The 27,390-nt window shown below is 38.6% G+C and overlaps 1 protein-coding gene and 1 pseudogene across 3 annotated transcripts in view; one reads left to right on the top strand and one right to left on the bottom strand.

The window, feature by feature from the left end:
- The window catches only part of HERC2 (HECT and RLD domain containing E3 ubiquitin protein ligase 2), a 204,370-nt gene that overhangs the window by 144,268 nt on the left and 32,712 nt on the right, over positions 1 to 27,390 (bottom strand). For both annotated transcript variants that reach the window (XM_079128427.1, XM_079128428.1), the window contains exons 9-17: positions 27,130 to 27,301; positions 18,375 to 18,548; positions 16,416 to 16,604; positions 15,652 to 15,803; positions 12,981 to 13,138; positions 12,782 to 12,895; positions 9,681 to 9,932; positions 6,582 to 6,775; positions 4,281 to 4,481 (exon numbers count right to left, since the gene is read on the bottom strand). In XM_079128427.1, coding sequence (XP_078984553.1) covers positions 4,281 to 4,481; positions 6,582 to 6,775; positions 9,681 to 9,932; positions 12,782 to 12,895; positions 12,981 to 13,138; positions 15,652 to 15,803; positions 16,416 to 16,604; positions 18,375 to 18,548; positions 27,130 to 27,301 — 1,606 coding nt within the window. The remainder of the gene's footprint in view (positions 1 to 4,280; positions 4,482 to 6,581; positions 6,776 to 9,680; positions 9,933 to 12,781; positions 12,896 to 12,980; positions 13,139 to 15,651; positions 15,804 to 16,415; positions 16,605 to 18,374; positions 18,549 to 27,129; positions 27,302 to 27,390) is intronic.
- On the top strand, positions 607 to 1,810 carry LOC306653707 (mRNA decay activator protein ZFP36L1-like; annotated as a pseudogene). Its single transcript has 2 exons — positions 607 to 655; positions 708 to 1,810. The product of its transcript is annotated as an mRNA decay activator protein ZFP36L1-like (transcript).

Below are 27,390 nucleotides of genomic sequence, written 5' to 3'. Positions count from 1 at the left end.
AAATATTATTTAAATAAACAAAATTAACTTTTCAATACAGACTGAGTATCCCTTATCCAAAACACTTAGAACCTCAGAAGTTTTTTGGACCTGGGTATTTTCAATTTTGGAATATTTACATATTTACATGATGTATCTTGGGAATGGGACCTGAAACTAAATACGAAATTCATTTAGGTTTCATATATATCTTATATACATAGTCTGAAGGTAATTTTTAAAGTACTTTTAAGGATTTTATGCTTGAAACAAAGTTTGTGCACAGTGAAGTTTCCACTTGTGGCATCACATTGATACTCAAAAAGTTTCAAATTTGGGGGTATCTTGGACTTTGGATTTTCAGTTTAGGGATATTCAACCTTAATATGTATTTTTATAAACTGAACTAAAAAAGATTTTAATCACAGTAGTTGAGAATCATTGTTAAGGCATTTCATAAGAAAAAAATTTTAAACCAGCTATGAATATGTACATAGAAAAACTCAAAATTGGAGAATAAACAAACTCAAAAACCGAGCTAACCTAAAAAAACAAGTCCTATTAAATTATCTTAAGAGAGGTTGAAGTAAATAGATTTTTTTCAGACTTTCTGCCTCATATACCCTGATGGAAAAAAATTATGAATCTCAGCAAGAAGGAAATAAGTTGAACTGGGGTGTGGGGGATGCAAGCAAAAATGAGATCCTCGCGCCCCTGCACCATGTGAGCTCTCACAATAACCACCATCCTCGTGTCTGCCACCATCTTTGACTTGAGCGAAGTTTTATGCAAGGGTAACAAGATGCTTAACTACAGTACTTCCAGAGCAGGGGGCTGCCTACTAGACAGGAAGGCAGTGGGTACCCCTGCTGGCGGAGGCTTCCCTCAGAGGCACTCAGTCACCCTGTCCAGCTCCAAGTTCCACCAGAACCAGCTCCTCAGCAGCCTCAAGGGTGAGCCAGCTCCGGCTCTGAGTCTTGGGATAGCCGCTTCCGAGACTGCTCTTTCTCTGAAGGGGGCGAGCAGCTGCTGCCCACCCAGAAGCATCCTGGGAATGGCCAGGTCAACTCCAGTCACTACAAGACAGAGTTGTGCCACCCCTTTGAGGAAAACAGCACCTGTAAGTACGGGGACAAGTGCCAGTTCACTCACAGGCATCTACAAGCTCTGTAGCCTGACCCACAATCCCAAGTACAAGACGGAGCTGTGCCGCACCCTTCCATACCATCGGCTTTGGCCCCTGTGAGCCCTGGCTGCCACTTCATCCACAATGCTGAGGAGCGCCACGCCCTGGGTGGTGCCTGGGACCTCTCCGATCAATGTCCCTGCCTCCAGCATGGTGCAGCTTTGCTGGGTTTCCCAGTGCTGCTGCCACCACCACTGCCACAGGGCTGCTGGACCCCACCCCGAATCCAGAGCACCGATGACCTCCTGGGCTCACCTACCCTGCCGGATGGCACCAATAACCCCTTTGCTTTCTCCAGTCAGGAGCTGGCGACTCTCTTTGCTCCTAGTATGGGGCTGCCTGGGGGTAGCTCCCCTACCACCTTCCTCTTCAGGCCCATGTCTGAATCTCCTCACGTTTGACTCCCCCCTAGCCCTCAGGATTCTCTCTCAGACCAGGAGGGCTACCTGAGCAGCTCCAGCAGCAGCCACAGGGGCTCAGACTCCCCCACATTGGGCAACTCAAGACGCCTGCTCATTTTCAGCAGACTTTCCATCTCAGATGACTAAACCAGGGTAGGGAGGGACCCCCACCTCCACTTCTCTCTCCCGGCACCCTCATCCCATACCCTCACCTCCTTATCTACCCCATTCCCCACAACCCCTACATCAAGCTCATCCCCTTCCTCCAGAACCCTGGAATGTTCCCCCAACCCCTTGTTCCCCTCCTAATACAAGGACAAGTCAATTTGTCAATAGCTTCCTCTGGCTTGAAACCCTTCCCTCAATTTTATATCGCCCAGTCACCACGCATAACAGACAAGTCCCATATTTGTCAGTAGATGCCTTTTTTTCCTGGCTTAAGCCTTAAGTGCCAAATCACAAAAGAAAAAGCAGTAACAGTTTACAGAAACAACTTAGTGTCTTGTTATCTAACTTTGTCACTGTGACTACATTACCTCTTCAGCGCTAGGGGGCACCTGTGGGGCTTCAGGAGCCTCTACCCCGGGTGGAGGCGGCGGGCAGAACCAGCTGCTCTCCCTACTGATGACACAAGCGCACCTTCCCTTCCTTTGGTCTCCAGCACAGTAGAGAGCTGTCCCCCTCCCTTAGAAGAGATGTTGCTGGACTTGGGGTTTTGGGGGAATTTGTCTCAAGATTCAAGACCTTTTTTCTTCTCAACCTGAACCCCTGTTGACTAATCTTTCCTGGGTTTGTGTAAGTGTGCAGGAAGGAAGGCTGAAAAAAGCAGATGAAGATTTTGATATAAGTGGAACTCTTGTGATTTAATCTCTTTTTTTTTTTTTTTTTTCTTAAAGCGAGGAGGAAGGGGAAGATAGATGGGAGTATGAGAGACTTGATTTTGGTGCTCAAGTTCCCCAGTTCATATGTGACATCTTTAAAAACAAAATAACAAATAAGAAAGAAAAGCTTAAAAAAAAAAAAAAAAAAAAAAAAAAAAACATGTAAGGGGTGAGCAGTTAATGGTATTCATTCCACATACAATACCTGTATAAAACGATTTCCTGTAGAAGTAGCTTTAATGGCTTTTGCTCTAGAATACTGTAGGTCTACCCCTACAGCACTCACACCATGCTTCTTTCCCTGGGTTTTAAACTTCATATAACTTTCAGAAATTGGAGACAAAAATTTTGCTTGTCACTGCACATCAATATAAAAAAGCTTATTTAACTTACCAAAATATTTATTGCCAAACTATGCTTTTTCTGTTAATTTTGTTCATATTTATTAGGATAACAAATCCATAGAATATATTCTTTTATGTTAAATTATGATCTTCATATTAATCTTAAAATTTCGTGACGTATCTTTTTCCAGTTTTTTTTTTTTTTTTTTTTTTTTTTTTTTTGGGGTGCTGGGGATCGAACCCAGGGCCTTGTGCTTACAAGGCAAGCACTCTACCGACTGAGCTATCTCCCCAGCCCCTCCAGTTTTAATATATTATTCTTCAACAACGATTTTTGTAACTTTACACTTTTTTTGGTAATTTTATTTTTAAAAAATTAAATTAATTTTAAAAAATGCAAAAAACTGTTGGATTATTTATTCTAGAAATTTCCCCCTTTGTGTTGGACTGCAAATTGAGTTTCCTTCTCTTTAGGCCTTTCACAGCTAGGACTGAGAATGTATGTAAAAGTTCTGTGACGGTATAGGAGGAAAAGAACTTTATGTATAGCTTCTAAAAGGGGGAAAAAAAAAAAAAGAAACCCTTTGATTTTCACATGCCCATCTCAAGACATTCCGCTCTCAGATTTGAGGTTTTGGCTTCCAGGTTTGGAAAACTCCAAATGTTAGTATAAACAGAACTGAAGAGTGTACACATTAAGATGAATGTAATTATTCCTCTTGCTGGTCACTACTGCCGCTTTCTATTTCTCTTTCTTTGTGTGAATTTATTTAAAAGAAAAAAAAACTTTTTATAACAACTATTTGCAGTTTAAAAATCAATAAATCCCATTTTTCAAGAAAAAAAAAATAGTATATCACCAATCCTAACAAGGGTTTTTTTTTTTTTAAGTTTTAACATCTGTAAAATCAGAATGTATCTTGCAATTGGTAGCATTTCTCTTTCAGAGGCACAAAAAGTAACACTGTGCCTTGGATCTAATATAATGGAACAGAACACCTGATAATCAGAACTCTGAAGGTGGAAAGGGTGAGTTTAGGTTTAATGCATCCTAACTAAAGAAGGAAGGGCGATATGTTGATTTTTGTAGCTTTTTTTTTTTTTTTAAGCTTTAAACATTTTCATTATGAAGAAGTGAAGCCACTGCTATAGGGAGCTGAGCTTACTGCACAGAGCTTCCACAGTCCGGAGAAGAGATGGCTAGCACTAGTATCTTGAGGACCCCTCACTCTCTCAATTGCCTTCTATCTCAGTCATTTCTCCATATACAACAGTAAATCCGAGACTATCTCCCCACAATAAATGCCAATAAATGATGGTAGCAGAAATAACACAATCCACATACACTCTTACCAGATCAAGTTTTAACGTTACTCCATTCTTCAAATGTTTCATCAGCAGTTCACCTAGCAAGCTAAAACCCATGCCCTTCAATATGTACATACATTCTTATGAATTCCTGAGACACTTATAAAAGAAGCAGAGGCACCTGAAGTCGTAGAAGATTCAATGTTGCAACAGCCATGCACTCTTTCTCTTGTGGTGGAGGCCAGTCAGCAGTTCCATCCATCCCTTCACTCACTTGTCGCAACAGGAGATCCAGCTGCTCAAAAGTCATCGAGCAGATGTCCACCACAAAGGGAACACGGAGACCAATGGACCACTCAGAACATGATGACCAAGCAAAGCTCTATGGAAACCAAAAAAAACTAAGATGAATCTACAAATTCAGCTGCTAGTCTGTTCCATAGAAAATATTTACCACTGTGCATGATAAAAATGCCTTAAATTATAATCTCCTAGCTGCCAAATAGATGTGTACTTTCATTGTTGGCTAGTTAACAAACTATCGGTTTCCAATTTCTTCTTCCATTTCACTAACTCTAACTCATTTTGCCACACCAAAATAAAAAGGTTTTAAAAAAAATCTTTTCACTTTCAAAGTTATTAATACACACTAGTAGATGGCAGTGAGGCCATCAATCCCCTTCAAGTGGTACAACAGTAGCTCTAAGAAGACAATGAAATGTTAGGTACATATATGCTACCCTCCTAATAAAAGAGAAAACAAGTAATTATCAAGGATCTAGAAGAAATGAGTGAATTCTATCAATGAACTGGACCTAATTAACAATTACAGAATACTTCACCCAACAACAGCAAAATACATACACTTTTTAAGCAAATGTTTATCCTGAGACATAAAACAAATCTAAACAAATTTAAAAGAACTAAAATCATATAGGTTATTCAACCACAATGGAATTGAACTAGAAACTGGTAATAAAATGATAGTATAAGTTCCAAAATTAAAAAACACTTAGCCAATTGGTCAAAAACAACTGTCAAAAGAAATGAGAAAATACTTTGAAATGAACAAAAATGAAAATGTATCAAAATTTGTGGGTGCAGTTAAAGCACTATATAGAGGAAAATTTATAGCATCAAATGCTTGTATGGTACAAAATAAGAAGGGCCTAAAATCAACAGTGTAGGATTTCAACTTAGTGAACCCTAAGCAAGCTAATGTGAAAAACAGTTACAAAGAGCAGAAAACAAAAAGATTAAAAGCAAAAAAAATGAAATGTAAATTAATGAAACTAAAAAATGGTTCTTTGAAAAGATCAACAAAACTTAAAAAAAAAAAAAAAAAACGAGGGAAACTGACAAAGAGAAAAAATACAAATTACTAGTATTAGAAATAAAAAAAAAAGAGATATCACTGAAGGCCCTAAAGACTTCAAAAGGTTAGTAAGAAAATACTAAGGAAATTTTTATATGCTAAAATTAACAACTTAACTGAAATGGAATGATTCTTGAGTGCCAGAGACCAGGAATATCCACCCAAGAACAGAGAGATCTAATCAGGCACTGGGGCGTGCACACCTATAATACCAGTGACTCAGGAGGTTGAGGCAGGAGAATCACAAGTTTAAGACCAGCCTCAGCAAATTAGTGAGACCCTATCTCAAAATAAAAAGTAAAAGGACTAGGAAAGTAAAGTACCTCAGTGGTAGAGCATGCCTGGGTTCAATCTCCAGTACCTCAAAAAATAAATAAATAGTTTATTTCCTTTTAAAGGGAAAAATAAGCAAGTGAGGTCTATCCCAGTTATACAAGGATGGTTAATTCTTGAAAATCAGTGTATTCCACCATATAAACAGACTAAAAGAGAGAAAACTTGTTCTGAGAAGAAAAAGCATTTGACAAATTTCAATGTCTATTCAGGATTTTTAAAAACTTCCAAAAAAAAAAAAAAAATAGGAATTAAAGGAAACTGCCTTAATCTGATAAGGCAACCATCAAAAAAATTTTAAAAAAAGAAAAAGGAAAAGAAGAGAGAGAGAGAGAGAGAGAAAAGAAAGAAAAGGAAGAAGAAAAGAAAAAAGAAAAGTCCAGCCATGCCACAGTTAACCTCACAGCTAACACTGAAAGACTGAATCCTTTTCTTCTATGATCAGGAGTAAGACAAAGGTGCCCACTCTTTCCTCTCCCAATTCATCATCACATGGAATTTCTGGCCAGGGCAACAAGTCCAGGAAAAGATATAAATATAAGCATATAGATTGAAAGAAAGAAAACTATTTCTATATGGAGATAACATTATTGTCTATGAAAAAAACACAAAGGAAACTACAGTAAAACTCACAAAACTAATTTGTGGCTTGGTACATCTGCAGGACATAAGGACCACACACACAAAAAAATCAATGATATTTCTACACATCAACAACGAATAACTGGAAAACAAAACTGTATAAAATTCCAAACCAAACTATATACTCAGTACCTGGGCAGGCCCACAGGCAATTCCAACTATGTGCTTGGTGTCCAGTCCTGGCAGTGCAGCGGGTTCCGGCTTGGTCACACGCAAGGTATCAAAGTGCTGGCACTGGTCATTGCTCCCCCAGCTATGCACCTCACTATCTTCTGTCAGAGCCAGGCAATGGGTGGAGCCTGCAGCCACATCAATCACCTTCTTCCCTATGAGGAAAGAGGGAGGCAGATGCGGCTTCAAGCCTGTGAATTCTGTTGCAAAAAAGGCTTCTGCAGCCAAGCACAGTGGCACAGGTCTGTAATTACAGTGGCTGGGGAGGCTGAAGCAGGAGGATCATGAGTTCAAAGCCAACCTCAGCAACAGCAAGGTGCTAAGCAACTCAGTGAGATCCTGTCTCTAAATAAAATACAAAATACGGTTGGGGATATGGTTAAGTGCCCTGAGTTCAATTCCTGGTACCAAAAAACAAAAAGACATCTGCACCCAGCTATTGAGGTCAGAAGTCATTTAATATTAACTTCTTCAGGATAATTTCTTAATATTAAGCTTAATTCATTTGCTTTGAGTCTGTTATTAAAGCTTTTGGGAGCTGGGTTTGTAGCTCAGTGGTAGAGTGCTTACCTAGCACGTGGGAGGCACTGGGTTTGATCCTCAGCACCACATAAAAATAAATTAATAAAGGTATTAGGTCCACCTACAACTAAAAAATATATATAAAAAAAAAGGTTTCTGTTAGTTTTGTCATCTTTAATTTGTTGGGACCTATAGTCTACAAAGAAACTAATACTAGGGTATGAAAAGGATCTATTGATATTTCTTCTCCTTACTCAGATTTTCATTCATAAAGAGATTAGTGTGGGCTGGGGTTGTAGCTCAGTGGTAGAGTGCTTGCCTAGCATACGTGAGGCCTTGGGTTTGATCCTCAGCTACACATAAAAATAAATAAATAAAATAAAGCTATTGTGTCCATCTATAACAAAAAAAAATTTTTTTTAAAGACTAGTATTTTTTTTAATGATATGAAGTAATTTATTGAGGACCCTAGTGAACAAACTAGAATGAAAATTCAAAACATCACATCCTTAATCTTATGAGATTCACGTTAAATATAGTACAAAAATTGATTCTATAATTAATTAGGAAGATCACAGGATTGAGTTTGATCCCTTACCCCTCTGCATTGTTTAAGGATTTTGGTGGATTAGAGAATACTTTAGGGTATCACTTCATAGGAAACTAAGATTTTATGAGAAGTACTTCTGTGGCCTCTTTTCATCCGACTCTTGTAAGAGATAGATTTCCTGATGGGAAGAATTTGGTTTTTAAACATTCCGGCCACCAAAACATTCTCACAAATTCTGACATGTAATTATGTTAGTTGAACAAGTGTTATTTTTAGTTAGTTATTAGATCACATTCTCCAATCCCATGTATAACTATGCAAAGCACACCTCTTCACTGAGGAAGTATTCTTAAAAGAATATCTATTTTTCCCTCAAAGTCATAAGATATAAATACTTTTAAATATTTTTGCTATTTAAATACTATTAAAGGATATTTTTCTATGTCAAATCTAACATGACCAATACAAAGAGTGTTTCTGAGAAATGTCAACATTTATTTCAGCTGAAAAACTACCACAGTAAGAATAATTTCATCTGAAGAGCCCACCACATTAACACCAAAAAGAAAAAAGTTTTAGTTTTTTTTTTTTTTTTGCGGTACTGGGGATCGAACTCAGGGCCTTGCTTGCGAGGCAAGCACTCTACCAGCTGAGCTATCTCCCCAGCCCAGAAAAAAGTTTTAACAACAGTAATTAAAATATTCTCAGAGTAAATTATTTCTCTATCTAATAAATGTCCTCAGGAAGTTATTTTACTTGGAATATAAATAAGAGGCAAAGGAAATTCCAAAATAGTTCCCTAACATAAAATAAATTATATTCTCTACAACTTAGCTCAGAAGCTTGAAAAATAATAAACACCTTATGAATATGTAAGACTCCTAATGATCAAGGTATTAAGATGCTTCACAATAAAACTGATGGAGAAAGGAATTAGCAAGTATTAATTAAAAGTCCTACTTCCAAACTCCCTCAATTAAAAAAAAAAAAACATAAAAAAGAATGAATGGATTAGTGCAGGGATCCACCAAACTCCAGTCCTCCAACAAATGCAGCCTAAGGCCTCTTCTTGTGTATCAACTTCTGTGAGAACATAGTCAGGCCCAGTAACTTAAAATACCTAAAATCTGGCCCTTTAAGAAAAGGCTGTCCACCCCTTAACCACAGCAAACACTACAGGACCCACCTGATGACCCACCACTCACTGAACTCCCCCTCTTTCCCTGCTTCCTTGTCAATTCACCTGTACTGCACCAGCTCTCCATTAGGATGGAGATTACCTACAACCACCAAGGCAAGTGGAGTTTTCCCCTTTAAAAAAATCCTTTCTACAATTCAATCACCATGGTTTTGATAGTCACACACTTCCTCCAGCATATAATCTCTTGTAAGAGTGGCTTAGTAGAGTCTTCCTACAGATGTTTCCATCCTTTCTGCCCACACTGGCAGACTACTACAGAGATACCTTCTCTCATACTTATGCATCTGAGCTCCCATCTATTCCCTCTATCTCCAATGTACACTGTACACCTGTGCAACCAAGCATGCAAGATGTATGCAACAATGAAAAGTTAAATCATATCACCTGAGGTGGACCCAATCCCACCTCCCACTGTGGCCCCACAGCACAACATGCATACATGGTCTCAGTAGTGTTTGTGGTTAAGTACACATGACTTTAACAAAACACAAGTAACCCTCATTGACTCCACTGTACTGAGTGGTGAATGGATGCCTGCCAGAAAAAGAACTCTCCAATATTAATAAAACTGAGTGGGTTTCAAATTGAATTTGGGAAAATAAGTCCAGGTCACTTTTTAATGTAGATAAATCACTTTTCAATTACTACCTACACTTATCAAGATGTTAGTAAAAGTTTCTAATGATGGTCTATTCATGCGAATTTCAGGTTAATAAATCTACAAACTTTAAAAGATTACTAAGGAAACTTCCCCAAAGAATTTTAAAAAGTTTATATCTGCATTTACCTTGTAAGCCTTCCAACAGTTTGGGATAACGAACATGTTCCTCTGTTCCATGTCCAAGTCTTTGATTGTCACCCTTCCCCCATGAATAAACTTGCCCATCTTTTGTCAAAGCAATTGAAAACTGACTTCCACAGCGGACTTTGACAACATCCAAGTCTTGAAGCTTTTCAATCAGCTTTGGTGTTTTGCAGCCATCACTACCACCTCTGCCCAATTTCCCATAGTCGCCATCTCCCCAAGACCATACTTGCCCTATAAAATACAAATGTATTTAGGTTAAAATAACTGTACATTTCAATGGAAGTTTTTCAATGACTGAAAATAACATAGCCAATGACACACACAAATTGAGATCACCAATGTATATAGTTAATACTAATCAGGAGTTTACTGACCAATTGAAATCTAGTTTATACTTCAGATTAATATAGAAGAAAATTTACAAAAAGGAAAGCTGGAGTTTTTTTATTTCATTAAATGAAAAACAAAGTCCTGACACTTTACTAGTTTGGACTCAGTGACACTACTTCAACGAATGCTAAACACAAAACAAAAGCTCCACTGTCTCCAGAAAACACTGGAACTGAGGCCCACAGAAAACTGCTATAGTTCACTGACCACTGTCCAGTCTTGGCTGCATGCTTCTGTTCCCACCACAATGAGCACAGGTCAGCCGTTGCAATGTATTTGTTTCTAATTGCATTTGTCAATATAAATATATAATTTGAATAAATATTACATAAAGGGATAAAATACAACTGCAAAAATAAGTGGATTTATTTAATTAGAAAAACTAAACTGCATACTTTGCAAAAACCTCAATACAAGTGAATAGCTAAGACAAAAAAAAAAAAAAAAAGGCTTTTTTATTAAATCGGGCAGAGGTAATAACTACAAAAGAGAAGAAAACCAAAAGAAATCAGAAAGAAAATATCAGATTGCTCCATAAATGATTAAGTTCCCATTCTATTTCAAATAATCTATACCTAAGATCAGCAAATATTTTCTGATGGTAAGTATTTTTAGCCTTTGTGGATGGTAGCCTTTGTCACAATGACCCAATTGTGCCATTGTCACAGGAAAGCAGTTGCAGACAACACATAAGTGAGTCTGATTTGGCTATTTTCCAAAACAAATCTATTTGCAAAAACAGGCCGACCCTTAATCTAAACTGAAAATGGCAGATAGTACACTATTAGGTGGCTATGAAAGAAACTCAGCAGATGTGCACAAGAAGATCTCAGAGTACATATACTTTTACACATGTTGGCTAAAATTCTGCTGTTTATGAAGCCCACCTGGCAATTCCCCACTTTCACAAATGTTTTTGGTGAAGTCATCCTCAGACCAGACTACACAGGACAGGATGCTTCTACTGTACTAGTCTCTCAAAATATGGTGTGGACCAGGACATTTCCTTAAAAGATTCGCATTAAAGAAATAACAGAGTGAGACAAATTCACAAGTCCTATTCATAGCAATTTAGTCAACATCAACATTATAATCACAAAGTTTTCTTAACACAGCAATATCACACAAAGAATGCCAAGGACAATATCCTAACATAGCTACAGTTAAGAAAATATTTGCTAGCTGGACTTGGTGGCCTATACCTGTAGTTTTAGGTATGTAGGAGGTTGAGTCAGGAAGACTGCTTGAGGTTCAAGGCCAGTCTGGGCAACATACCTAGAACATATTTCAAAACATAACAGGGGCTGGGGTTATGGCTCAGTGGTAGAGCGCTTGCCTTGCATGTCTTAGGCACTGGGTTCGATTCTCAGCACACATATAAATAAATAAATAAGTAAAATAAAGGATCATCAACAACTTAAAAAAAAATTTTTTAAATAATAAACAAAAATACTTCTTGGTTAGAAGTTTTATAAAGTACATCACTGAACAATGGACATTTAAAACCAATAATGAAATATTAAATCAAAAGCCTCATACCAGAAGGAATCTTTCAGATGACAGATGAGGTCATCTTTCTCTAGGACTTACAGTAGCAAAAGCAAGAAGACTGTACTGCTGTTGTGCCATCAACAGTAGTGGGACCTACTTTTACAGCTAAGGATATGAAAGTGCCTAAAATAATCTTTTATCATTCACCAAAGAAATTTCCAGAAGCCAATTGTCAATGTGGCATTCCACCTCTGTAGGAAAGAGCAGGCTGAGAGATTCCCCAGAAAATTCTGACAGACCCCACCCTGCTCCAAATAAGGACTGATAAGGTAATGAAGAGACTGACATAATATTGACAGATACAATTCTAAAAAAACAAAGTGATTCTAACCATCAAATCTGATAAAAAGTCAGGCACAGTGGCACATGCCTGTAATTCCAGTGACTCGGGAGGCTGAGGCAGGAGGATCAAGAGTTCAAAGCCAACCTCAGCCTACTTAGCAAGATTCTGAGCAACGCAGTGAGACCCTGGCTCTAAATAAAATATTTAACAAGGGCTGGGGATGTGACTCAGTGGTTAAGCACCCTTGCATCCAATGCCCAGTACCCAAAAAAAAAAAAAAAAAACAAAAAAAAAAAAAAAACCTGATAAATGTATCCTCAAAAATAGAAAATGAGGGCTCAGCTGGAAGAATGATTGCCTAGCAAGCACAAGGCCCTGGGTTCAACAATCCCCAGCACCACACACACACAAAAAAAGAAAATTAGTACACTGTAACAAACACAAAAGCAAAAAACTGAAAACAAAGAAACAATGTGACATCAGACTACAAAATACACAAAGACAGAGCAAGATTTGTCACAAGAAATCAAGAATGGCTGAACATTAGAGAGCATATTCGTAATAAGTACATGTATTTCAGAAAGTCAATTATTCCATTTAATTCTGAATCTTACTTAAAAATTAAAATACCCATTAGGAAGAACAGAGGCTTTTAACCAGCTTGCTGGCTTTGGACAAGACTAAGTTCTGGAACTTCATGGGCCTCTTCACTGAGGTCACTGAGACCCACACCCACCTAAAGGTGAACAGGGTAAAGCAGCTTCATGAGGGTCACTCTACTCCAATATCCCTCCTCCAAGGAAGTAGACATCAGCAACCTCGGGAACCTGCCCAGGGCAATGCGAGCTTTACATACCATTCTCAGTCACAGCCAGAGTTTGAGCATCCCCGCTCCCACATGCAACGTCAATGACCTTCAGTCCTTTAAGTCCAGCTACCAGCATTGGAATGGCCTCATCTTCACTGGAACCTTCAAACAGATATAACTGTGTTATGTAAGTCCTCTCAGATGAGGCAACCTTCCACCTGCTCATGTTCTCACAGAGGAGACGTACCATGGCCCAGGCGGCCGTAGTTCCCACGGCCCCAGGTGTACAACTCCCCCTCAGCAGTGATGGCTGCACTGTATGTACTCCCACAAGCGATGTGCACCACATGTTTCCCAGCCTGCTTTCCTGAGAAAGCAGAGATCACCTTAGGCTCTTCCAGAGGCCTGTGGGGAGGAACGGAACAAATGTGAATGTCCTTCTAAGCATTTTTCAGTGCTATCAAAGAAAGTTTACTATCAAGAGCAGACTATCACAAAAATTTTTAATTTTTAAAATTGTTTTGAAAAGAATAGACTATTACAGTGTTCAGTTTCACCAGCATCTTTTTTTTTTTTTTTTTTTGGGGGGGGGGGGCGGGGGTTGCTGGGGATCGAACCCAGGGCCTTGTGCTTACAAGGCAAGCACTCTACCGACTTGAGCTATCTCCCCAGCCCCTGCACCAGTATCTTATGAAATAACTAAGTAGAGAGAATTCAAACACTCATTGCCAATACTTTTGTTATATTGGAACACAACACAAAGTATGGTATCTAGCAGAATACCAAAATGCTGTCTATTAGTCTTTTATAGCCAGGCACAGTAGCACATGCATATAATCCCAGCTATTCAGGAGGCTGAGGCATCAGAATCACAAGTTTGAAGACAGCCTCAGCAACTGACCAAGAGTGTTTCAAATTAAACTGAAAAAGGCTGAGGACGTACCTCAGTGGTAGAACGCTTGTCTAGCAGGTGTGAAACCCTAAATTCAATCCCTAGTACCAAGAATGAATGAGTAAATAAGGCTTGTACAATAAAATCCATGAAAATTTTATTCACGTCTCAAACCACGGTCCTTCATCAGCAACAGATCAGAATAAACAATATGCCCAACAACATGGCTAGATTTTAAAACACTATGCTAAATTAAAGAAGCCAAAATTGAAATCCTATATGCTGTTAAGACTTCACTTATATTAAATTCTGGGAAAAACAAAATAATAATAACAAAGGGAAGATCAGAGGTTGCCAGGAGGTGGAGATGAGGAGCAAGGATCTGCAAAGGGTAGGAAGAAAGCCCCAGGACCAACAGACATACACTTATTTTGACTGTGGTGGCTCCCCAACTGCTTGCATTGGCCAAAACCCATTCAAACACATACTTCAAACTGATTCATTTGACTGTATGTAAACCTCAGAAAGATGACTGAGATTTATATCTATTTGTTAAATAAATGTGGACAGAATGAAGCCAGCAGGGTTTACTCCACACCTCAATCCGTATCTCACAAAAGTATGACAAAGCAAGGATTAGTGGAGAAAAATCTTACTAATTAAAAAAATCTTTAAATTTTCAAAATGCCCTATGCTTATAATCCAGAGTACTTCCTATTTAATTAAAAATCAACATAAGACCACTCTAATCTCTCAAAAGACATGGCTTACTCGCTTTACGATCCACTAGAGACACAGGGACACACAGGGACAGCCACAACTCTACTGGATATAACCTCTCCCTGTTCAGCGCAAGTTTTACCTCCCCCAAAAGTTTCTCTCCAACTCCTGTCACCTGTACTGACCTTTTTCCGTCCCTGAGCTCCAAGAAAAAAAGATAAGTTACTCATTCTAGCAGTTAATGTCAGTTAAGAACCATTTTCTTCAGAAATATTTTGTACTTAAATTATCAATACTATAAAGTAAAATGATGAACAGATCACCTATACCTCTTGTTCTCTACCTCAGAGCCTCTTAAGTCCCATGTGCCCCTGCCAATTCCACCTCCTCCAGTCTGAGAGTAACAATTCTATTACTTTGTTTCTCATTATAGTTTTGCCATATTTGTTTGAATGCCTTACAATACTGTCATATTTGGGATATTTCTGAACTCTTCATGAATAACATACATGTACCATTCTGCTGTTCTTAAGGATGGGGATTCTTCCCAAAAGATTTTATAAGCACTGGTTCCTCCATCCCCACCCTGCAATGTGAACCAGTTACATGCCCTCCAGTTTCTTCAGTCAGGATTGTGGTTGTTCCCAGTGGTGCACCTGCCCACTCCCTATTCATGGCTCTGACCACATTAAGTGTGCCTGACCACCTCAACACACTCATGTAGCTTCAATTTCACCTAATGCCAAAGTCTTTCCTACCAGGCTCTTCTCACAACAGCAAAGTATGAGGGCGTATCACACCATGGAAACTAGCAAGCCTCTCCATCTTTATAACCAGACATTTATAACAAGAACTGTTTTGTTTCTATTCTCTTACGGTAATCAAAAGTTTCCACTAAAGAAATTATTAATATTTGTACCTATGAGAATAATGCTATGGTTCAACGGAAGGGGGGCCTTACTGGCTGGAGACAGATGAAATATTTGTGAATGAAGGGACAACACATGGGATTTGCTTCAGAAAACATGGTATGGGTACAGCTGTGGGCCATTACTGCATCTGGTAGAGAGCAAGAGAGCTGACACCATCACCCTCCACTCCAGGGCAAAGTTCCTAAAGGAGTCATTAAAGGTGAACATATCAAAAAAAAAAAAAAAAAAGGTGAACATATCATAGCACCCCTCTTTATCTGGGCCCTACAAGTTGGGGCAGCTGAAACACACCCAATCATATTCTATTTTTCCATCCTGTTGTGGATATAATCACACAGGAAAACAGGTCAGTTTCAGGAATAAGCTGTACATACACAGTGTCCCCATGGCCCAGCCGTCCGCCATCCCCACAGCCCCAGGAGTACACCTCTCCAGTGGCAGCCAAAGCCAGGTAGTGGTGACCATCAGAATGAGCAGCAATTTTTACAATGTTTCTGGAAGCAAGACCCTGGACCAGTTGTGGGGCCTAAAAAGGTAAAAATAAGAATAATATTGGTATTAAGTTGAAAGGTAATGAAAACAAAATGACTATACCTCATCATGTATTTGCTGAACCAACCTGTTCTAACCATAAGATTCCAGAGGTTGCAAGTAGGCTCTCAAGCCCCACCCAACCCACCAAAACCCAAAACAAGGCAACCACTAGTGGTCCTCAGCATGACCAGTACCAGTGCTAGATAGTTTAGTTTGTCCCTGTTCAACAGGGACACACAGCTCAAGGGAGGAGTGCCTTCCTTTAAGGAGAATACACACGTCCCCAAGACGCTACCATTTCCATCAGGCCCAACTCCCTCTTCTGTTACCTGCCTGACCCCAGAGTCAAATGAGCTTATACATAAAAAGTTGATTAATAAACAGGAATCATGATTAACAATGGGTTTCTCTATAAGGAGTTCCTGATCTTAATAACTCAAAACCTTGAAAATGATGATTAACCCTAAGATTATTAAACATGATTAATAACATACCAAACAGATGCTTATCAATGATGTGAAAGAAAGACTAGAGCTTGTAGCATCTGTAGCAGAGATAGCACCCACTTAGGAAAACCTGTAGCCACAGCAGCCACAATACCCACCAGTGTGTCACTGTTGTAGGCCTGCGTATAGACACGGCCATTGCGGGACAGGATCAGGAAGCGCTTCTCTGCACAAGCAATCTGCGTGACCCCCAAGTTGGCAAGACCTTCACATTGGATTGGACCAATCACATTAGCATAGTATTTCCATCCTATTAAACCCCAACCTATGACCTCCTGTAACGATCCCTGTTAAGATAAGAAAGTACATAAACATTTTCTTTACATCAAAAAAATGTCAAGAAATAACACTAAGATTTTACAAGCTAAAAACAAAGCAAGTGAAAGAAAGGAGCTTATTCAAAACATCAAAATAACTCAAAATATTCCATATTACCTCAATTAACAGGTAAGATAAAACAAGTAACGAGGTTATTTTCTCCATAATGTTTCATTTTAGCAAAGCCTATCAAAAAGTAATATTAGCAGTCCTTCGAAGTAGTTTAAAATGCTCAAACCACATCAGGTTACCATTTTGTGCCATGTAACAGGCAAAAACTCAAAAGCCTAAACACAAGGCTGGGAGATAACCACCCCTATTGGTGTAGGTAAAAGAGACCAAACTGTATGGGAGCAATCTAGAAATGATCAGCCCACACGGGTTATCCTACTGGCACACAAGCACAGGTACACACACATGTGCACAGATGGACAAACACATGTACCAGGTTGATCACTGTGGAAGTATTTGGGTAAAAAAATTTTAGTAATAACCCAAGAGTCCACCAACAGGAGACTCATTGAAAAGAGAGATACAGCCACACATGGCATACTAACGTAGTTAAAAAAATTTTTAAAGAAGTTCTGCTTGTTAATATAGAACACTCTCAAGCATATATGTTTAGTGAGAAAAATATACAGAATAATTACAACATTGTACTACTAATATGGTAATCCCAGAGAACAATGAAAGACTACAGAGGAGACTAGAAAAGTGAGAACAAGCAGGAGGGCAAGGAAGGAAGTAACAATATGTCCTTTGCATATAATTTTGACTTTGTAACCATGTGACTATATTACTTATTTTTTAAACCTAACTGTAAAATGAAATAACTCTTACTCATGTTAAAAATAAAAGGCTAGGGCTGGGAGATAGCTCAGCTGGTGAATGTTTGCCTAGTAAGCACAAGGCCCTGAGTTCGATCCCCAGTACCGCAAAAAAATTAATAAATAAAAAGGCTAGAGAAAACTGAATTCAAAACCAAGACCACTATGTGACCCTGACAATATTCACTTCCATTCCAAACTTTGGTTTTCTAATGGATGCAACAGAGGAAGACTGCTTCAATCATATATGATTCTATGTGTGAGGTCCTTGGTGGGCTGGCATTCACCAGGTGTTCTCCACACATGCAGATCATTACTACCACCATCACTATTACATATATAATATATAAAATATAACTACATCATCACATCATTACACAATAACCAGCACTGCATGCTAAGATAAGAGCCCATGTTGAGAGTGTACAAAAAATGCTCTGGGCTGGAGGTGTAGCCCAGTGGTAGAATGCATGCTTAGCATACACAAGATTCAAGGGTTCAGTCTGCCTCACCACAAAAAAAGACCGTAATTTTATGCAGAAATTCTTTTATGAGGCAGGAAGGCCTGTGGCCATGTGGATCAAGGTGAGCTCTCTGGGGACCCCAGTTTGGGTCCAGAGGCTTCATGCACCTCTGCTTGCCCATCAATCACTATGATATCACTGACAATACTTAAAACTGTAAAGACATTTAAAAACTATAAGCCAGCTCTCACTACCAATAACAGAAAAAGAAAGCCTTACATATGCAGAGAATGAGAATCTGAGTGCTACTGACAATAAAACATATAAAGCATATGCTCCAGAGGGTGAGGGTATACCTCTGTGGTGGAATGTTTGCCTAGCACATTCAAGGCCCTGGGTTCAATCCATAACATTGCAAAAAATAAATAATTACTGCTCTAGCACATACCTTATGAGATGTAGGAGAGCTGCACAAAGGAGGCATACAGGGTGTAGCCAGGCGGTCTAAATGAGCCATGACAACAACTGCTGTTTGTCGTAAATCAATAGCGAGTTCATTGTCTTGGGGAAGAGTGAGATACCTCAGGAAACTTTCATTAGGACTCAGAGGGCCAGATAAAAGCTACATAACAAAAAGGAAGCAAACATTCAGAAATAGTAGGGAAAAGTAAAGGAACACAATTAGCCTCTAACACTGTTTTTATTTTGGTACTTATGATAATGCATTATCCATAAAATCTGCTCATTGTAGCCATCAAATGATGATGAAAGTTATACTATATATCTATTCATTATTGCTGTATAAATGCACACAACACTGACTATGCAAATATGTATTCATTGCACCATATGTGATTGAACCCTATGAGCAGATTCCACTTGGATTACTATGGCCAAACCACCCTACAGGCACACTTGCCCCCAGGGTCCCTGGACCAACACGGAATAAGCTCCATGGAAATAGCACAGCACTTCAACCAGGCTTTGAAAATTAAAAACAAAACTCCTTATTAAATCAGAGATCCAAGATGGTGGACTAGAGGGAGACTACATTCCTTCTTCCTCCATAACTCGGGTTTCAAATAGAGGAAAATCTTTCTCTGTGAGGGAGTATTTGCTGCCCATCAATCCACTGCTGTTTACTCAATTTGTCCACTTGATCACCTGCCGTGTGCCAGTATGTTGCCTACTTTTTGAGTATAGATCACTCTCTGACTGCTGTCTATCATCTGCCATTTGCCCCTTGGCTTGCCTCTTGTCTGCCCATCACCTGCCTTTCACCTACCCATCACTCACCGCCCAAGGTCCACCTGCCGATCGTCCACCAGAAGCCTGCAGACCACATGCAGACCACCAACAGATCGCCTGCTGCCTGCTGTTGCCTGGAAGCCCATCGTCACAGTACCCACAGGTTTGGTTACACATGGCTGCCACCATTTTGGGACAACAGCCAGGGCCTGCAGAACCCCAGCCCAATTGACTGCACCTCACCTCCAGGACCCCTCAGCCCCACCAACCATGTCCCACCTCCAGGACCCCCATCCCAACTGACCGCACTCCGCTCCCAGGAACCCCTGGCCCAAACGAACACACCCCCGCTCCAGGACACCCAGCCTCACTGACCACACCCCACGAGGACTCAATACGCAAGCCTCACAATGCAGCTCCCCATTTGCCAACACATTTGGAAGCCAGTGCAGTCATCTTGGTTATCCTGGAAGCTGAAGCTGCCATCTTTAGGTGGGGCAAATCCCAGCCAGAGACACCAGCTGGAGACTGGAAGCTCATTGTCAGGTATGAGGCTACTGAAGACTGGGAGGTTTGAATACAATGACTGTAATAGTGTAGACTTTTTTTTTCCTTTTTAAAAATTTTCAAGGTTTTATTTCTTTATTTTTTCTCCCCCTATTTTCCTTTTGTTTACCTGTTTCCGCAGAGTCTCTTTCCCCCATTTTTCAAGCTAACAACCAACTTCTTTTGATTCTGCTTTTACTCTTCTTATGACCTAGTACTTCTATATACTATTTTCTTATACCATTAACAGTTACATCCTACACCCCTCCCCATCCTCTTTGTCCACCGTCAGAAACTATAGACATCACTGCAAATCTACTGGTTATAATGTAGATAATAATCAAACTCATCCTCTCGGTTTATTATGACAATACTATTAATGTCTTCATAGGGGATATTTGGTTTAGGGTTGAATATTGTCTGTTCTGGGTGCTGCTAATATTAATCTCCCCCTTAAAGAAGAGGTTTTGGAAACCTGCAGGGTCACTATAGGTCTATGGGGGAAAACTGTAATACACCAGATCCACACCGTTAGAGGGGAAGACACATGAACAGCATGAAAAAACAAGGGAAGAAATAGTTCCAAACAAACCAAGATTCTACATTAATAGAATCCAATGGCAGCATGGTAGAAGAAATGTCAGAAAAGAAGTTCAGAATATACATAATTAAAATGATTCATGAAGCTAAGGATGAGATAAGAGAGCAAATACAGGCAATGAATGATCACTCCAATAAGCAGTTAAAAGAGCAACTGCAGGAAGCAAAAGATCATTTCAACAAAGAGACAGAGATTCTGAAAAAAAAAAAAAAAAACAGAAATCCTTGAAATAAAGGAAACAATAAACCAAATAAAAAACTGAATGGAAAGCATCACCAACAGACGAGATCACTTGGAACACAGAACCTCAGACAATGAAGACAAAATATTTAATCTTGAAAATAAAATTCACCAAACAGAAAAAGATGGTAGAAACCATGAACGGAACCTCCAAGAACTATAGGATATCATGAAAAGACCAAATTTAAGAATTATCGGGATTGAGGAAGGCACAGAGATACAAAGCAAAGGAATGAACAACCTGTTCGATGAAATAATATCAGAAAATTTCCCAAACCTGAAATAAAATGGAAAATCAAATACAAGAGGCTTACGGAACATCAAATGTACAAAATTACAACATATCCACACCAAGTCACATTATTATAATAAAAATGCCTAACATTCAAAATAAAGATAGGATTTTAAAGGCTGCAACAGAAAAGCATCAGATTACATATAGGAGAAAACCAATACAGATATCAGCAGATGTCTCAGCCCAGACCCTTAAAGCTATAAGGGCCTGGAACAACATATTTCAAGCTCTGAAAGAATATGGTTACCAACCAAGAATCTTATACCCAGTAAAACTAACCTTCAGATATGAAGATGAAAAAAAATCCTTCCATGACAAACAAAAGTTAAAAGAATTTACAAATAGAAAGCCTGTGCTACAGAACATTCTCAGCAAAATATTCCATGAGGAGGAAATGAAAAAAATCAACAATACAAGTCAGCAAAGGGAGGAACTACCTAAAGGAGAAGTCAATCAAAAGAAAAAACAAGTCAAGTTAAAAACCAAAAATAAACCAAAACGACTGGAAATACAAATCATATCTCAAAACTAATCCTGAATGTTAATGGCCTACACTCTTCAATCAAAATACATAGACTGGCTGATTGGATTAAAAACAAAGACTCAACAATATGCTTCCTTCAGGAGACTCATCTCATAGAAAAAGACACCCACAGACTAAAAGTGAAAGGATGGGAAAAAACATACCACAAACACGAACTCAGTAGAAAAGCAGAGATTTCCATCCTTATATCAGATAAAGTGGACTTCAAGTCAAAGTTATTCAGAAGGGATAAGGAAGGACATTTCACACTGCTTAAGGGAGACATAATGATCGGAAATATTTATGCCCCAAACAATGGCGCATCCATGTATGTTGAACAAATTCTTCTCAATTCCAGGAACCTTATAGACCACAACCAATAATTCTGGATGACTTCAACACACTGCTGTCATCACTGGATAGATCTTCCAAACAAAAACTAAACAAAGAAACCACAGAACTCAACAACACGATCAATAACTTACACTTAACGGACATATATAGAATATTCCATCCATCAACGAGCAAATACACTTTCTTCTCAACAGCTCATATATCCTTCTCTAAAACAGACAATATCTTAGGACACAAAGCAACTCTTAACAAATACAAAAAAATAGAGATACTACCTTGTATTATATCAGATCACATGAAATGAAATTAGAAATCAATGATAAAATAAAAAATAGAAACACATGGAGACAATAATGTGCTACTGAATGAAGCATGGAAACAGAAAACATCGGAAGAAATTTAAAAATTCTTAGCGGTAAATGAGAACAACAATACAACATATCAAAATCTCTGAGACACTCTGAAAGCAGTACTAAGAGGAAAATTCATTGCATGGAGCACATTCAAGAAAAGAATAAAAAGTCAACAACTAAATGACCTAACATTACATCTCAAAGCACTAGAAAAGAAGAACAGAACAACACCAAAAGCAGTAGAAGACAGGAAATAATTAAAATCAGAGCTGAAATCAAATGAAATTAAAACAAAAGAAATAATTCAAAAAGTTGACAAAAAGCTGGTTCTTTGAAAAAGTAAACAAAATACATAAATCCCGTAGCCACGCTAATGAAGAGGAGAGAGAAAACTCAAATTAATAAAATTCATGATGAAAAAGGAAATATCACAACAGACACCAATGAAATACATAACATAATTAGAAGGTACTTTGAAAATCTATACTCCAGCAAAATGGAAAACCTCAGAGACACTGACAAATTTCTAGAGACATATGATCCACCTAAGTGAATCAGGAGGACATACAAAATTTAAATAGATCAATTTCAAGCAATGAAATAGAAGAAGTCATCAAAAGTCTGCCAACCAAGAAAAGCCAGGACCAGATGGATTCTCAGCTGAGTTCTACAGGACCTTCAAAGAAGAACTCATTCCAATACTCCACAAAGTATTCCATGAAATAGAAAAGGAAGGAACCCTTCCAAATTCATTCTATGACGCTAGTATCACTCTGACATCAAAACTAGACAAAGACATCAAGGAAAGAAAACTTCAGACCAATATTTCTGATGAACACAGATGCAAAACTTCTGGCAAATCACATACAAAAACATATTAAAAAGATAGTGCACCATGATCAAGGGGGGTACATCCCAGGGATTCAAGGTTGGTTCAACATCCAGAAGTCAATAAATGTAATTCATCACATCAACAGGTTAAGAATCATATGATTATTTCAACAGATGCAGAGAAAGCATTTGACAAAATACAACACTGCTTCATGCTCAAAACACTAGAAAAAATAGGGATAGTAGGAACATACCTCAACATTGTAAAGCTATTTATGCTAAGTCCACAGCCAACATCATTCTTTTTTTTTTTCTTAATATTTTCTTAGTTGTAGATGGACACAATACCTTTTATTTTATTTATTTATTTTTAAGTGGTGCTGAGAATCGAACCCAGTGCTTCACACACACTAGGCAAGTGCTCTACCACCGAGCTACAACCCCAGCCCCCAACAGCATTCTTACTGGAGAAAAACTGAAAGCATTCCCTCTAAAAACTGAAACGAGACAGGAATACCCTCTTTTACCACTTCTATGTAACATCGTCCTTGAAACACTAGCCAGAGCAATTAGACAGATCACAGAAATTTAAAAACACAAACAGGAAAAGAAGAACTCAAGCTGTCACTATTTGCTGATGACATGATCCTATGTTTAGAGGATCCAAAAAACTCCACCAGAAAACTTCTAGAACTAATAAATGAATTCAGCAAAATAGCAGGATATAACATCAACACACATAAATCTAACGCATTTCTATTCATAACTGATGAATCCTCTGAAAGAGAAATTAGGAAAACCACTCCATTCACAATAGCCTCAAAAAAAAAAAAAATACTTGGGAATCAATCTAACAAAAGAGGTGAAAGACCTCTACCATGAAAACTACAGAACACTAAAGAAAGAAATTGAAGAAAACCTTCAAAGATGGAAAGATCTCCCATGTTCTTGGATAGGCAGAAGTAACATTGTCAAAATGGCCATTCTACCAAAGGCGCTATACAGATTCAATGCAATTCCAACTAAAATCCCAATGATATTCCTCATAGAAATAGAGAAAGCAACCATGAAATTCATCTGGAAGAGCAAAAGACCCAGAATAGTCAAAGCAATCCTGGGCAGGAAAAGTGATGCAGGAGGTACCACAATATCAGACCTTAAACTCTACTATGAAGCAATAGTAACAAAAACAGCATGATATTTGCACCAAAATAGACAGGTAAACCAACGGTACAGAATAGAAGACAAAGAGACAAACACATCTACGTAAGTACAGTTATCTCGTTCTAGACAAAGTTGCCAAAAACATACAATGGAGAAAAGATAGCCTGTTCAACAAATGATGCTGGCAAAAATGGAAATCCATATGCAGTAAAATGAAACTAAACCCCTCTCACCCTGTACAAAACTCAATTCAAAATGGATCAAGGATCTAGGAATTAGACCTGAGACCCTGTACCAAATAGAAGAAAGAGTAGGTCCAAATCTTCATTACGTTGGCTTAGGATCAGACTTCTTCAACAAGAAACTCAGAGTGCAAGAAATCAAAGCAAGAATCAATAAATGGGACGGATTCAAATTAGAAAGCTTTTTCTCAGTGAAGGAAACAATCAATAATGTGAAAAGAGCGCCTACAGAGTAGGAGAAAATCTTTTCCACACACACTTCAGACAGAGCACTAATCTCCAAAATTTACAAAGAACTTACAAAACTTTACACCAAAAATACAAAGAACCCAATCAATAAATGGGCTAAGGAACTGGCAGACACTTCACAGAAGATATACAGGTGATCAACAAATATATGAAAAAATGCTCATCATCTCTAGTAATTAGAGAATGCAAATTAAAACCACCCTAAGATTTCATCTAACTCCAATTAGAATGGCTATTATAAAGAACACAAAAACAATAATAAATGTTGGCGTGGATGTGGAGAAAAAGGCACACTCATACATTGCTAGTAAAGTTGCAAAATGGTACAACCACTCTGGAAAGTAATATAGAGATCCTCAGAAAACATGGAATGGACCCACCATTTGACCCAGCTATCCCACTCCTCGGTTTATACCCAAAGGACTTAAAATCAGCATACTACAGTAGAGCAGCCACATCAATGTTCAAAGCAGCTCAATTCACAATAGCTAGAATGTGGAACCAACCTAGATGCCCTTCAATTGATGAATGGATAAAAGAAACTGTGGTATATATTACTCCACCCTAAAGAATAAAAAAAACTATGGCATTTGCTGGTAAATAGATGAAGTTGGAGAATATCATGCTAAGTGAAATAAGCCAAGCTCAAAAACCCAAAGGCTGAATGTTTTCTCTGATAGGTGGATGATGATACATAATGGGAAGTGGGGTGGTGGGGCGGGGGTGCAGGCAAGAGAAGAATGGAGGAACTTTGGATTGTGTAAAGGGAAATGGGGCCTGAGGGGGTAGGAGAAGGAAACACAGTAAACTGAGATAGACATTATTACCCTATGTACATGTATGATTACACAAATGGTATGAATCTACATTGTGTACAACCATAAAAATGAAAAGTTGTACACCATTTGTGTACAATGAATCAAAATGCAGTCTGTAAAATAAAAATTTAAAAACCCTTATTAAACAAAACAAAAATTTAAAAACCCTTTAATCTAAATGTTGCCCACTCTGGAGTTATTCCATTATTTCCAAATTAAGTCATGGTTCTAATTCTTCCAAAAGCAGAAAAGCCTTATTATCATTTAAGAGTGCTAAATGATAAAACAACAAAACATAAAAATGCAATAGTTAACTTTTTCCAGAAAAGATGCAAAATCCAACATAGATGTGTAAAGAACAGCAGTTCTGGGGTTCAAGCACAGGCTCAGCACCCCATTCACCCACTCTCTCAGCCTCCTCACTGGCAAAGTATAGAGTTGGGACTAAACACAAGAACAACTCAAGTGCTGTGCTTTGCATGGTGCCTGGCACACAGGAATGGCCACTAAAATGAACCACTATTTCCACTGCTCTTTTCTGATACTTATTTACAAGTTTGTGTTTTACACTTGTTTTAGAAGTCTGTGCTTGCTGATTCAAGTCTTTTCCATAAACAACACAATGGACAAGACAGAGGATGAAGGGTCACACAAGTCTCCTTGGCAGGAACTACTTAGACAATTAGATGACTGCATGTGTGGATATCTTCAATGTAGACAAAGTAAGATTTTTCTCTTTTAAACCACCTCCTTTTAATAGGACTTCTGGCTCCTCTCCACATTGACCTCAGCCTCAGCCTTCATCACACCTTCCTGCATCATTGCTCTAAGGGCTTATAATGACCTATTGCTCATGCTTGGCTTTTGAAATAGTGTCAGGATTTTTACCACTCCTCCTTCCTGGAAGTGAACAGGGCTTCTTTGCATCTTCTACCATTTCTGCTATGGTTCGGATATGGTTTGATTCAGTCTTTTTTACCATTGTGAGGTATTAAGAGGGTAGAAACAATCTGACAAAAATGTTTGGAAATGGGATCTTTGGGAGGTGATTAAAGAGCTCACATAACTGAGTATTCATGGCTTTATAAGAAGAGAGAGATACTGCCATGTTAACTAAGCAGCTTTCTCTGCACTGAGCCAAAACCAGAGTCCTTGGAGTATGTGGGTTAATGCCTGACTGTGTCCAGCAGCTACTGTGCTGTGCTTGACTGTGAATGAAAGTGAATTTTAAATGCTGTATTAGTCTATTTTACGGTATTAGTCTACTTTAAAAAGAAAAGAGGTTTATTTTGGCTCATGGTTCTGGAACTGTTAAGTTGCTCTGGTGATGGTCATCTTGTTATCAGAGTTCCCAGGTGGCACAGAGCATCACATGGCAAGAGGCAGGTCTCTCTAAAAGTACATTGGATCCATGTCATGACATATTACTCCTATGAAATACAAAAAATCTAAAAATGAGAACACAGAGTCCAAGGTCTGCAGTTCAGAGCTGGCTCTGGCCACTCACTGCCATATGGATAAATCGCATGGCTCATGTGATGTTCTACCTTGTCAAGGTAATACACACATGGCCTCCCATGCCTGTCCATCTGACTTGCTACTGTCATCAACAAGGATACACATCCCAAGAGACATTATCACCATGGATATGCACTCTGGCCTTGCTTATAAAAGCCTAACTTTTTAATATAACTAGAATGAAGAGTACACCTAAACACAAAGTTGCCTGTGATACTTACATGCGTGTCCCCCTCTGTGTGTGGCATATCTTTGCTGCAGATGATGCTCTGGAACCTCTGTAGCAAAGGCAGAAGTGGAGCGCTGGTACCCTGGGCAGACCGCTCATTATCAGTTTCCTGGGCCCCACTGTCCCACAGTTGAAGCAATAACAGGATGGCAGACAACATTTGGCTGAGGAAGGAAAGGTATTTATTCTCTGGCAAAAACAGGTTAACTTTTTTTGTCATGGCCCATAAAAAATAAAAGCAAGCAGCTAAATA

Source organism: Sciurus vulgaris (assembly GCF_902686455.1).
Source record: "Sciurus vulgaris genome assembly, chromosome: 2".
Taxonomy (NCBI): domain Eukaryota; kingdom Metazoa; phylum Chordata; class Mammalia; order Rodentia; family Sciuridae; genus Sciurus; species Sciurus vulgaris.
This window is presented reverse-complemented; position numbering and strand designations above follow the sequence as displayed.